We start from the raw sequence: 13,025 nt of genomic DNA on the forward strand, positions 1-13,025 counted from the left end.
TCTTTCATTTTAGTAACTTATAATTAATAATATTATAAATTCTCAATTATTATAAATAATTTAATTGAATATTTCGCTACTTGTATTCTGTGATAATCTTTTTTTTTCACTGAGATCATACTTAAAACCTATATAAAAAAATAAAATAAAATAATATAAAACCTCTAGTTATTACCCATTTTCTCCAGCACAGACATTTTTGAATTAGAATATTCTTGTGGGACTCGAAAAGAATCACAACAGTAGAGGGTCGGTGTATATTTGTGATGAAATGCATCAGTGATTCCCAACTTTCAATTTGATTTCAGCTGTGCATGGCAATGTTTTTGAACTTGCTAGAATAGAGATCCTATTATTCAGAACAGATCAAGTACTTCCAAGCTTTGGTGTGACTCTCATGTACATCATTTCCTTCTAAACAACTTGACCAGACAAGATACAGCTATAGTTTCCGGCCATGGAACGATCATATATAGTATAGTAGATAATATCATAATACTGATTCCAGCTTTTTCAGTTCCGGGTCAAAGCTTTCAGGTTCTGGTTCTTCTGGGCTTCTATAGGCATCTGCAATAAGCTTCCCTTTATCCAACACATCAGGAGGGACGGTCTGGAGGAGGCTGCAAAGTAAAAGCTTGTCATAAATACTCGATGTTATAGATGCTTGTTACATATTTGTTGAAGGTGATGGAGATAAGTTCTTAGGACATCCTCAGTACAAGAATTAACCTTAATGCGTCAGCTTTGGATAAACGAAGGCCAAAAGAAAAAACATTACCTGTCTAGGGCATCAAGGGCAACAACTATTTTTGCCTTCATTGATTTGACTGAAGCTGCTGGATCATTTCTTGATGCATGAAGAAGCAAGGAATCCAGTTCTTCAAAGGCTCTACAAAATTGAAAGTGATTGTCATAAGTTGATGTTCTCTTGCATACTTGAATTATTTAAACAAGCTTGCCACATGTTTACCACACATGCCATTTCAATAACTTTTCCAAGTGCAACATTTCTTTTTAATGAAAATAGTAACAGTTTTCAAACATATGCTGCTTTCTTGAAACATTATTATGGGAGAAAATCTTAGCGGTACTTATCCTATGCAGAAAGTCTGCAAATAGGAAGACCAGGTTGCGAAATACATTCAATCAGAAATCCACCTCAGTAACAAAATTACATATGTACCTATAGTTTCTGTTTGGTTTCAACAAGTAGCTGAGAGATTACGGCTCATACCTGAGACATTGATCAACATCATTGAAAGCAGTTTTGCCACTTTCAGCATCAGAGGCATATTGTGCTACCTGAATTTCCGAAGAAAATATCCAAAGCTCAGGAACTCATGCACACAAAGACTGCCAATAAGCAAATCCAAATGAGAACATGGAATTATGCTTTGGGTATTTTCTGTTCAACATAACCTCACAGATGAGACTGATCATAACAGCAAAATTGCAGAACTAAGAGCTTGACTTGGTTATTAACCACAATGCCATACCCATTTTTGCTAATTCAGACGTTAGATTTCCTTTTAGTGATAAATTTAAGCCTGCTATTAGAGTCCCTTGACAATGAGGACTGCTTTATATGTCCTAATCAGGAATAAACATGATACCAACAGATACACTTGCAACCATACTGACAATCAAAGTATAACTAGAGTACTAAATGCATACCAGATAAGCCCTTTACAATTTAAAAGCTGCACACCATACTTCTAATGATCAAATTTATAATGAATGATAATTTAACCAGAACATGAACACAGTAACTTTATTCAAAAAAAAAAAAGAACTCCAGTTAATTTTAAGCAACATATGGAAATTTAGCTATGAAGCTAAACTAAATAGCATGGCATGAAAAAGGTGAAATTAACACCACCAAGTCCTCCTTCCTAGAATTGTCTTAGAAACCTTTGGACTAGTAAAGCCAACATGCTTAAGATTATAACTCCTGATCGACAGGATGTCCATATATGTATTAATAAACTTCAGAATTTATCAAGATAGAAAATATTATCACTGCCAATCAGAAGCAAATCAAATGCTAAGATTGAAAACCACGAAGAAGAACATTCCAGAATTGAAGATGTAACTTACTGCTCGAATATTTACACGAAGAGATGCTGCAGGACCAGTGCGTAACAGAGATCGACAGTTGGCAAATTGGGGTTGATCAACCTCCAAAGTTTTCTCTACACCAGTCAAAGCACAAATAAACACATCATGCCAGACTTTCAACATCGTACAAACGACCAGCTACATTTCTTGCACATTGTAAGGAACAAAAACCCTTCAAGTGTGTATGGAGACACTGAACTTTAAGAACAGGATGACATCCTGACAACACCAACGGCAAAGTATTTTGTGCAACATGATTCCTTTAGTACAGAACTTGAAAAACTTACCCTAACTTCCTAGTTGCATGACTTATGAAAAAAATATTTCAGCCAAAAGAGGGAATTACCCAAGTCTTTAATCTGAAACTGGGTCAATATGACAGCAGGAACATAAGTCTCAAGCGGGTCAAGCTTTTTCCTGGTATATGATAGATGCATACAAAAAAGGATTAGATATTCTACATAATAAATAGAGGAATGAAGCAAAAACTGAATATGATATAGCTAATATAAGTAGATCTTATATGAAATGACTGCATAAATTTTAGTTTAAATGTTTAATTTTAAAATTGCTAGACTTCTTTTATATAATGTAGAAGGTTTTAAACTGGACTAACAGGGATATGCTTCTGGCCCTTCAGTTTATCCGGGAAATAAAATAAAAAAAACTTCAATTTTCTCCATTTGATCATCACCCCAGAAAAAAGCGAAGGAAATGCATTAGAATCCTGAAAAGGGAACTTTTCAATTTGAGGGAATTCAATATCTGAGAGGAACTAAAGAAACATAGATAGTCCTTACTTTTTCACATATTTATCGAAAAAGCTATCTGCAACTGCATCTGCAAAACAAAATACAGTTTGCTTAAACAAGAACAGGCATGGAAACTTCAAACTTCATATAATTTTGCTTTCTAAGGAAAGAGTATTAAATAGTAAATAAATCAATGGCCGGAGTGGAATAGCGCGTACGGTTAGGGACGAAGAAGAGATGCGAGAGGAGGAGAGAGATGGAGACCAATCGCCTGCTGCTCTTCGATTCTGAGGTGGACAATGCGCACCTCACTGCACCGACGTTCTTTCTTGGTTTTGCGGAGAGAGGATTAAGAGAAGGGAAAGCTGAAGGATTCAAAGGACTAATGCTAACGTGCGCAGTGGTGTAGCTTATTGCCATAGCTGCCGCTATTCACTAGAGCATTGGTCCTGGCAGCGCAGTGGTCTATGGAAAGAGAAAATGAAAGAAAGAGAAGAGAAGGGAATCCTATCCGGATTCCGTCCTCTCTCTCTCACTAGCCACCTATCACTGCGGGTTACTCTTGCAATGACACATTTACCCTCAAATATACTGCTATTTTTATTTTTAGTAAAAAAATTACACTCTTATTTTATATAATTAATATTTCATTAATATTAAAAGCTATATAATTAAAAATAATATATTTTATTTATTTTTTTAATATATCATGTTTAGTAAAAATTAAATGCTCTGCCAATCTAATTGATATTGTTTTTTTTTTTTTTAACATGTCACGTTTGAGTATTTTTTAACATAAGATATGATGTTTAAGTAAAAATTATAGCACGAAATGAAAAGAGTATCAGAACATCTCCAAACGTAGCCACTATTTTTTATATTATTTTAATATTTATATTATTAAAATAGTATAATATTAATTTTAATTTTTTTATTTTTAATATTTTTAATATTAAAAAAATATTTTATTATATTTTCTCTATCTTTAATATTATATTATTTATTTTAATTTTATTTATTTATTTTACTTAAAAATTTTATATTATTTTATATATACACCCATACATTTATATATTTTATATTTTCATTTAATATTTAACTATTTAATTATATTAGAGCTTTAAATTTAAAGAAATTTAAAGTAAAAAATAAAATTTTAATGTTGAATTTAAATTTTATTTTCGATTTAATTACTTATAAAAAAATTTAAATATTAGATAAAAGAGTTCAACGTAAATAATTACCAATATCATTCGCTTTCAATGAATATGGTCAATATATCAATAATATTAATCAGACCCGATTTAAATATATATTTAGTGTGTTGTTTTTTTTTCAAATTTAGTATGTATGGTTGTTTATTATATTTTTAATTAATATATATTATTTAATTATAATATACGTGCAATTTTATTTATTTTATATAATATATTATAAATAAATTATTTTATTATAAATATTATTTATAATTGAAATTTATTAATTTAAATTAAATTTTTATAATTATAAAAATATAAAATAAACTAAAAATATAATATATTAAAAGAGTGAAAAAAATAGGACCTAATTAAAAAATTTTAAACACTCTGTAAGAATTTTTGTGAAAAAGACTATAAATTTTTAAATTATATTATAAATTAATAAAATAATAATAATAATAATAATAATAATAATAATAATAATAAATGAAATTTGATACAGTATTGAAGATGGTCTTAATTAAAGAGCATGTATTTATACGGTTGGGAAAGAATTCAAAAAAAAATTCATATACAATAGACATGATTCAAAGTTTGGATCAATATTTTTCTCTCTTTGCGTAAATTAAATAGATAACACAAACAATAATAATTTATTAAGCACAAAACCAATCAGCCACAAGAACACTAAATTTACGTGAAAAAATCTCTGATGTGAAGAAAAAAATTACGGGATTGAGTTCACCTCAAATCTTTTACTAATAAATTAACGGATATACAAATAATCTTCTCTAGTTCAATTAGAGACTCACAACAACCATCTAAGACAATTTCTTTGGCTAACACAAAATAACTTCTCACCCAATTAGTGAATTTCAACAATAAGTAAAAAAGATTAAGGGTGTAGATTAACCAATAGAGAGACCCAAACTAAAAATCGGAATTGTTCACCTTGTATAACTAGGTGAGTAAAGCAATATACTGAAATTTCATCAGAATCAGGTGAGAATCGACCGTCTGATCAAGACTTCAAAGTTGTAACTCTAATCTTCTCTTTCTCTTCTATTTTTCACGATAAACCCTCTATGTCCCTTTTTAATTTGTATTTCTTGCTTATTTATGCCACATGCACACACTGCACTCCTTTTCTTTTTATTTTTTATTTATTTAATAAAGTGTGTGTAATACCCGGCTAGTCTCCGGTATTGGAATTCCTACCGTCCGGTGGAATCTCGGGTGTCGGAGACCTCTAGTAGGGTAGAATCATGTTTTTACAAATGTTTTAATGTATTTGATGATTTTAAGTAAAGAAGAAATGAGTTTTTGAACGAAAACAACCTTGGAGGAAAACTCAAGTTCGGCCGCCGAACATGCATGCCTTCGGGAGCGCCTTTAGGCCCCTGAAAGCATAAGTGAGGAAAGTCCAGGTTCGGCCGCCGAACCTCAAGTTCGGCCGCCGAACATGGCATGCATGCGGAGGCACGTTTGGCCCCCGAACGTGGCCTGGCCAGCCACTATAAAAGGGTCCCTTAGCCGAAAACGGGCGAGTTTTTTCCCCATTTCCGGCCAAGGTGAGTTCTCCGCCGTTCCTCACCAATCTTGAGTTCTTTTCTTCCAATTCTACTCGATTTTTATGAGTTTTTACTTGGTTTTGAAGATTTTCAAGCTTTGAGCAAAGTTTTGGAGCTTTGAAGTTCAAAGGAACTCAACCCCTCCCATCTCCGAGTCTAGGTCGTCTCTCTCTCGATCTCCACGAGGTAAGAGCCGATCTTAAGCTCATTGCATGTTTTAAGCAAGTTTTAAGTGGATCTATGGGGTAGAATGCATGTTTAGCTCATAGTTAGGTTTATGGTTTTATATGTGATTATGAACAATGTGTGTTGCTTGAGGTGTTGTAGTTGGGATTTTTGTTGGTTTGATGCCCCTAGGAACTTGTATGCTTGTTTGTGTATGATTGGGAATGTTGTAGAATAGGTTTATGCATGATTGGGTAGTTTTGGAGGCAATGTGCATAGAAGAGCTGAGTTTCTGCCACTGAGGGAGAAACCAGGTTCGGCAGCCGAAGGAACTTTCGGCCGCCGAACATGCTTGTGGAGGCAGCCTTCGGCTGCCGAAGCTTGCCCCCGAAAGGAGACTTTCGTCTCTGTCTGGGAGTTTCGGCCGCCGAAAGTGCCGCCGAACATGCATGAGTTTCGCCTCTGTCTGGGAGTTTCGGCCGCCGAAGGTGCCGCCGAACCTGCCTGACTTTCAGCTCTGGAGGGACTTTCGGCCGCCGAACCTGCCGCCGAAAGTGCCCTGTCCAGCCCTCTCTTGCATGTTTTTCTATGATTTTTTCATGATGTTTTAGGGGGTTTTTGGGGAGTAGTTTAGAGTTATGTTCATGTTTGTTTGGTCCCTCATTTGAGTCCACCTGTGTAGGTTCGGACCCGAGGAACCGAGGACCCCAGCAGTGAGTTAGCTGCTCCAGTGTCTGGTCAGAGCTACCCAGAGGTGAGTGGAATAACTTATTATGTTTTAAAGCAAATAATAGACTTTTTAGCATGTTTCACGCATCATGAATGCCATGAGATGTACTAGGTTGTTTGCATTAGAATTCACGAATATGTTGCATTGCATACTTTATTGTTGATTGATGTGGATGAACGTTGGATGACCCAAAGCCCTCGATCTATGATATGACGATGTGATACGTACGGTACGGAATGTAAGACCAGTGGGACCCATTCTACGTTCGCTGGCACTATGTAAGAGAAAGACCAGGACCCATTCTACATTCTGGCACAGTTGGACTATGTAGAGGGCTATTGGTGACAAGTTCATCCTTGATGTGATTAGCTGTGATGTGACGCATTCTATGATCCATATGATTTAAATGTTTTTATTATTCTGCTCACTGGGCTCTAGTAGCTCATCCCTCTCCCATTTTCCCCAGGATTGCAGGTACAGGGTAGACCAGGAGATCCATAAGAGTAATGAAGTCTTGTGATTGTAATAGATAGTGTGGACATGATAAATGTATTAATGTTATGTAAAAGTACATTTTTAGGTATGTAATGACTTTGAGGATTAGAGGTTGTGCTTGACTATATGTATAAGATATCCCTTTTAATACATGATCTTAGATATTTTATGATGAGTATGCAAACCAACTCAACGTATGATGTATCGCCCATTGGAGCATTGATGAGATCCCATAGAGGGGTCATGATTATGTTTATGTTATGTACAGTGCATGCACAGGTTGAGTTTGGTTGATGTATATGGAAAGAAAAGTTTTAATTTTTATGCATGTTGTTGATCATGTATGGGATTATACAGGTTTACAGGTTTCATGTCAGGCTTGCTACGGGTCCCGGCGGCCTTAAGCCGATCTAGATCCTAGCGCCGGTAGCGGTCCGATTTTCGGGTCGTTACAGTGTGGGTCCCACTTGGATGGGCTACACTGCCAACAAATCTCTCCCGGCACATTTAATTGGGAAGACTAGCTATGTCTGCTACTTTCCTGTAAACAAGAAACTTCTCCGTAGACAATGCTTTAGTCATCATATCAGAGCCGTTGTCATCAATGTGAATCTTATCCAACTGAAATTACTTCATTTCTAGCGCATCTCGTATCTAATGATATCTCACATCGATATGCTTGGACCTTGAGTGAAAGGTCGAATTCTTGCTAAGATGAAAAGTATTCTGACTGTCACAAAATAAAACATATTTCTCTTGTTCAATGCCCAACTCTTGTAGGAACTTCTGCATCCACAAGAGTTCTTTACTAGCTTCTGTAATGGCAATGTACTCTGCCTCAATGGAAGATAATGCAATACATTTATGTAGTTTTGATTGCCAAGACACTGCTGCTTCTGCAAAGGTCATCAAATATCCAAAGGTTGATTTGCGAAAATCAACATCGCTACCCATGTCTCCATCTGTGTAATCATCTAACTCAGGTTTACCATCATCAAAGCATAAGCAAATTCTAGAAGTGTGATCAAGCATAATTTAGCCACATTTTTATCATATCTCTTACTATTTATTTACACATTTTTCTAGCTTAATTTGTGTTTTTGTTATGTTTTTACAGAAAAGGAAGAAATTGAAAAGTTGGAGAAAAAGTGAAGAAAAAGCTGGAAAAGTGATTGGGTCAAAGTGATTTGCCCAAATCACTCGCAGGAACTGGCCAAGTCATTCGCAGAGTCAGAGGCAAAAACTGGACTGAATCCCAGAGAGCGATTGGGGCAGATTGAGCAAGTGACTTGCCCAAGTCACTCGCAGAAACTGCCCAAGTCACCTTGACAGCAGAAGTTGACAGCAGAGGCGGGAAAAGAGCAGAAAATCCAAATTCAAAGAAAAGAAGTCCAAGTCCACTTCAAACACCACAAGATCAGTCCCAAGAGCCACGCCCTTCACTTAGAGAGTTCCATTCTCAATCAAATACAAAATCCAAAGAGGAATCAAAGACTACAAAGAAGACCAAATCAAATTGAGATTCCAAAACCCTAATCAAATTGGAATTGGGATTCTCCAGCTATATAAGGGCAACATCCAAACCAGCATCCTATCATCATCTTTTTCAGCATCTGCCATCCTCGGAAATTCTCCAGTAACACAGCAGAAACTTTCCTTCTTTCTTTTCTTCTTTATTTTTGTATTTTAGTCACCATGAGTGGCTAAATTCATTATTTTCTAGTTGAAGTTGAGAATATTCAAAATTGTGATGAATTGGGAGGTTTAATACTCCATTGTTGAACTCTTGCTTGTTTCAATATTTATGCAATCTGATTCTTTCTATAATTATTGCTTTGCTTTTAGAATCAATTAAGGCATGTTGCTTTTAATTGCATAAGTAATATGTTGTTTGAATGGTTTAGGTCCGTAATTGCTTAGATTGTTTAAACACAAATTTAATCAAGTTGCATAATCTAAACTTGACCACGCGGTTGGCAAGGTTAGAGTTAGGTTTCTCTAAGTCTTAATGCAGTTAACAGTGGTTCGATGCCAAAGGCCCCAAGGACGTTTCTTGGCAACTTGTTAACTAGTGTTTGATTAGCGAACGTTTCCTAATCAAATTAGAATTAAGGAGGAATTAGGATTGTGAGAAGCGTCTTCCACATCCTAAACTAACTTATTGAAATAAATAAGAGTATCCAAGAAATCAATGATCAATTCTGAACAAATTGAATTAGACTCACACTTCAGCTAGAATCTCTTTCTCATTGAAATTCTCATCTATTTAAATTATTGCTTTCTTTTGCTGTTTAATATTAATTCATCAAATCAAACCCCCCTCTTTTAATTATTTGTTATCTATTTATCTTGGTCATTATTAGGAAGGTCTTTAGTGTCAATTCCCTGTGGTTCGACCCTATTGCCACTATCTGCAAATTTATTTTGTTGGTTGATAATAGGTTTATTTTTGACGGCTTCGACAACCGCTTATCAAAAATTGGCGCCGTTGCCGGGGAATTGATTTAAACTAACATATTTTCCTTTTATGACCAGGCCTGATCGTAAAGAAGCTATTCTTTACGATCCAGAAATTGAACGCACTGCTAAGACCTTACAAGCATGGCTACGGTAAGTATGTCTTTTCTCTCTTCTCAAATTTCTGAACTAACCTCTATGGTGAGAAATTATGGTATAGGTCAAGCCCAACAACTTCAACAAGCACATGCATTTGAAGGATTCTATGGACAGCCAAGACATAATCCCTACCTTGACACATACAATACAGGTTGGGGAGACAATCTGAGCTATGGCTATACAAGGACAGACCACTACCATAACTACCAAAGAGATCTGCAATACAATCCATGTTGGGGGGACAATCCGAATTATGGCTATGCAAGGGCTGACTACTACCAAAACTATCAAGCCCAAGCAACACCTCAAAACTCCAATAAGGAACTTGAAGAGATGGTGAGGAAATTGGAAATTTCTGGGAAAATTCTCCAACAACAAGTGGATCAAGCGGTCAACTCAGTGGACGCATACATATTAAGAAGAGAGGAAGAGCTTCAAGATCTATGGGACGATGACGAAGGTTCTCAAGAAACAGACCGAGCTGTTGAATCTACTGCGCAAATCACCACTACACTTGAATCTGAACCAGCTACTGCCCAAACAACACTTGTTGAAGCTTCTGCCCTCCAAGAGACAGCAACTACTGTAAAAAATTCAGACTTTGCTGCTGTCCAACCTACTGCAAATAGAGACAACAGTTGCTGTCCATCTGCTGAAAATTCCACAATTACATCAGCAATTGCTGAACTTGCTGTCCAAAAATCAGCAAGTGTTGAATCTGCCACCATTGCATCCCTTATTGCTGTCCAAACACCAGCAACCTCAGAAATTGACACAACTGAACCAGAAGTTGTTGCACTTGCTGAACCAGCAACATACACCACTGAAATAGCTCCTGAACAACCAGCAAAGAAGCAACAAGTGGGACAAATGGCTTCATCCTTGAGTAAACTTGAACCACAAGGAAAGCTACCTTCCCAAACTGAGATAAATCCAAGGAAAAATGCTAGTGCCATCACATTGAGGAGTGGAAAAGAGCTGCAAGATAGTAAGGCTGAAAAATTGAAGAAACAGGCCATGGAAGAAAATCTGCCAGAAAGTGATCAGGGCAGTGATTTGCCCAAATCACCCAGGCAATCTGCCCAAATCAACCAGCAGACAGAAATGACAGAAGGTGATTTGCCCAAATCACCCAGGCAATCTGCCCAAATCAGTGAGCAGACAGAAATGACAGAAGGAGATCTGCCCAAATCAACAGATGATCTGCCCAAATCACCTAAGCAAACAAACCCTGTCTTGCCCAAATCACTAGAGCAGACAGACTTGGTAGAGAGTGATTTGCCCAAATCACCCAGACAATTTGCCCAAATCAGTGAGCAGACAAACATGACAGAAGGCGATCTGCCCAAATCATCAGTGCAAGCAGAATTCAATTTGCCCAAATCACCAATGCAGACAGACACGATAGGCAGTCGATCTGCCCAAATCATCAGCGATGATCTGCCCAAATCAATCAGCAGACAGCAGGCAGAGTCCCAGATAGCAGCTGCACCAGATCTGAAGCCCTTGCCCAGCCACCTCAAATATGCCTACTTGGAAGTTGAAAATACACTTCCAGTAATTATTTCCAACCAACTCAGCAAGGAGGAAGAAGAAAAGCTCCTTGATATGTTAAGGAAACACAAGAAAGCAATTGGGTGGACCTTGGAGGACATAAAAGGCACCTCAAGACCCTTTGGTGGAGGCTCATCTCACCAGAATCAAGGACAGAATGCAGCATATGGAGCACTTGTTGCAGCTGCTGGTGGACCATTTTTCTGCCCACAGACCAGCCACGACAGTGATTTGGCCCAGTGATTTGCCCAAATCACTTGGCCTAATCACCCACATCTCAGGCAGTCCCTTTCCTTCTCCTTATTAATTTTTTCATATTTATGTTTAAACATTGAGGACAATGTTTGGGATAGGTGTGGGGGTATTTACTGCTAGGTTATATTTTTTGCATTATTTACATTATCTTTTTGCTTTCTTTTTTGTTTCATTTTGCATCTTTTTGCCCCATAAACACACACCAAAATTTTTTCTTTTTTTTCACACATTTTTTTTCACACACACACACACAGAATTTTGACTTAGCTTTTGCTCTACTCAGCATAGATAACAAGGTTAAAAGAGCTTCCTATCTCATGACCCCATTGATTATCCAACCCTTTAAACCTAAATTGAACCATGCACAGTGTGTAGCCTTTACTTAGGAAGTTTTTCTTCTTGAATTGAGTTCTTGAAACTGTTGTGGCCAATAGGAAAGGAAAATAAAATACATGCAATAAAAGTTAGTGTAATTCTCTTTGAGTTGATTTGCCCAAATTGATATAAAAAGGAAAAAGAAAAAGAAAAACTCAGCAAATCAAAAAGCACAACCTGTTCCTATGATCTAAGGCTATGAACTGAGCTAATAGTCACTTGGACATGTGACCAACTGAGTAACCGGAGGTGTATTACCCATGTGCACCGTCGCGTAAAAAGGTTGGTGACTTTTCAAGCATAAAATAAAGTTTCGATGGTCTAAGATTATGAACAGAGCTAGTAGCCACTTGGACAAGTGACCAACTGAGTAACCGGGGGTGTATCACCCATATGCACCATCGCGTAAAAAGGTTGGTGATTTTTTCAGGCAAGGATAAAAAGTGCTGGTAATTAAAAATGCTTAAAATAGGGCAAGTCACTCTTAAGGGATTGCATTAAACCTAATATAAAAGAATAAGCATGATCAAATCAAAAACTTTCCCTTGGCCATGGTGAGCGATAGGAAACAAGGAAAGAAGGGGACAACCTTAGTACATGCATCCTACACTGTAGTGTTTCAAATTAGGAGTCTAGGGGGGCTGATTAAGTGGTACTTAGGATCAAAAGAAAAAGGGGCTTGATTGACTAAGTTGTTTGTTGCTTGAGGACAAGCAAAAAGCTAGGTGTGGGGGTATTTGATCAAGCATAATTTAGCCACATTTTTATCATATCTCTTACTATTTATTTACACATTTTTCTAGCTTAATTTGTGTTTTTGTTATGTTTTTACAGAAAAGGAAGAAATTGAAAAGTTGGAGAAAAAGTGAAGAAAAAGCTGGAAAAGTGATTGGGTCAAAGTGATTTGCCCAAATCACTCGCAGGAACTGGCCAAGTCATTCGCAGAGTCAGAGGCAAAAACTGGACTGAATCCCAGAGAGCGATTGGGGCAGATTGAGCAAGTGACTTGCCCAAGTCACTCGCAGAAACTGCCCAAGTCACCTTGACAGCAGAAGTTGACAGCAGAGGCGGGAAAAGAGCAGAAAATCCAAATTCAAAGAAAAGAAGTCCAAGTCCACTTCAAACACCACAAGATCAGTCCCAAGAGCCACGCCCTTCACTTAGAGAGTTCCATTCTCAATCAAATACAAAATCC

At 36.8% G+C, this 13,025-nt stretch overlaps 1 protein-coding gene across 1 annotated transcript; it reads right to left on the bottom strand.

Annotated features, from left to right (window-relative positions):
- Positions 1–280: 280 nt before the first annotated feature.
- LOC110603085 lies at positions 281–3,423 on the bottom strand. The gene is made up of 7 exons (XM_021740759.2): positions 3,089–3,423; positions 2,919–2,958; positions 2,465–2,535; positions 2,098–2,192; positions 1,235–1,302; positions 779–889; positions 281–620 (listed from the first exon to the last, which is right to left on the bottom strand). The coding sequence occupies exons 1-7, from the start codon at positions 3,288–3,290 to the stop codon at positions 491–493; spliced, it is 717 nt and encodes a 238-aa protein (XP_021596451.1). The 5' UTR covers positions 3,291–3,423; the 3' UTR covers positions 281–490.
- Between the last annotated feature and the right edge of the window lie 9,602 nt (positions 3,424–13,025).

Source organism: Manihot esculenta, chromosome 16 (assembly GCF_001659605.2).
Source record: "Manihot esculenta cultivar AM560-2 chromosome 16, M.esculenta_v8, whole genome shotgun sequence".
Lineage (NCBI taxonomy): Eukaryota > Viridiplantae > Streptophyta > Magnoliopsida > Malpighiales > Euphorbiaceae > Manihot > Manihot esculenta.

What these genes read in the sequence shown, in the direction of transcription:
- LOC110603085 (XM_021740759.2), bottom strand. Translation starts at nt 3,290, where the DNA reads ATGGCAATAAGCTACACCACTGCGCACGTTAGCATTAGTCCTTTGAAT. An exon ending in GTTTCAGATTAAAGACTTGG is followed by an intron (nt 2,193 to 2,464) that starts GTAATTCCCTCT and finishes TGACTGGTGTAG; the next exon opens with AGAAAACTTTGGAGGTTGAT. An exon ending in GATGTTGATCAATGTCTCAG is followed by an intron (nt 890 to 1,234) that starts GTATGAGCCGTA and finishes TCAATTTTGTAG; the next exon opens with AGCCTTTGAAGAACTGGATT.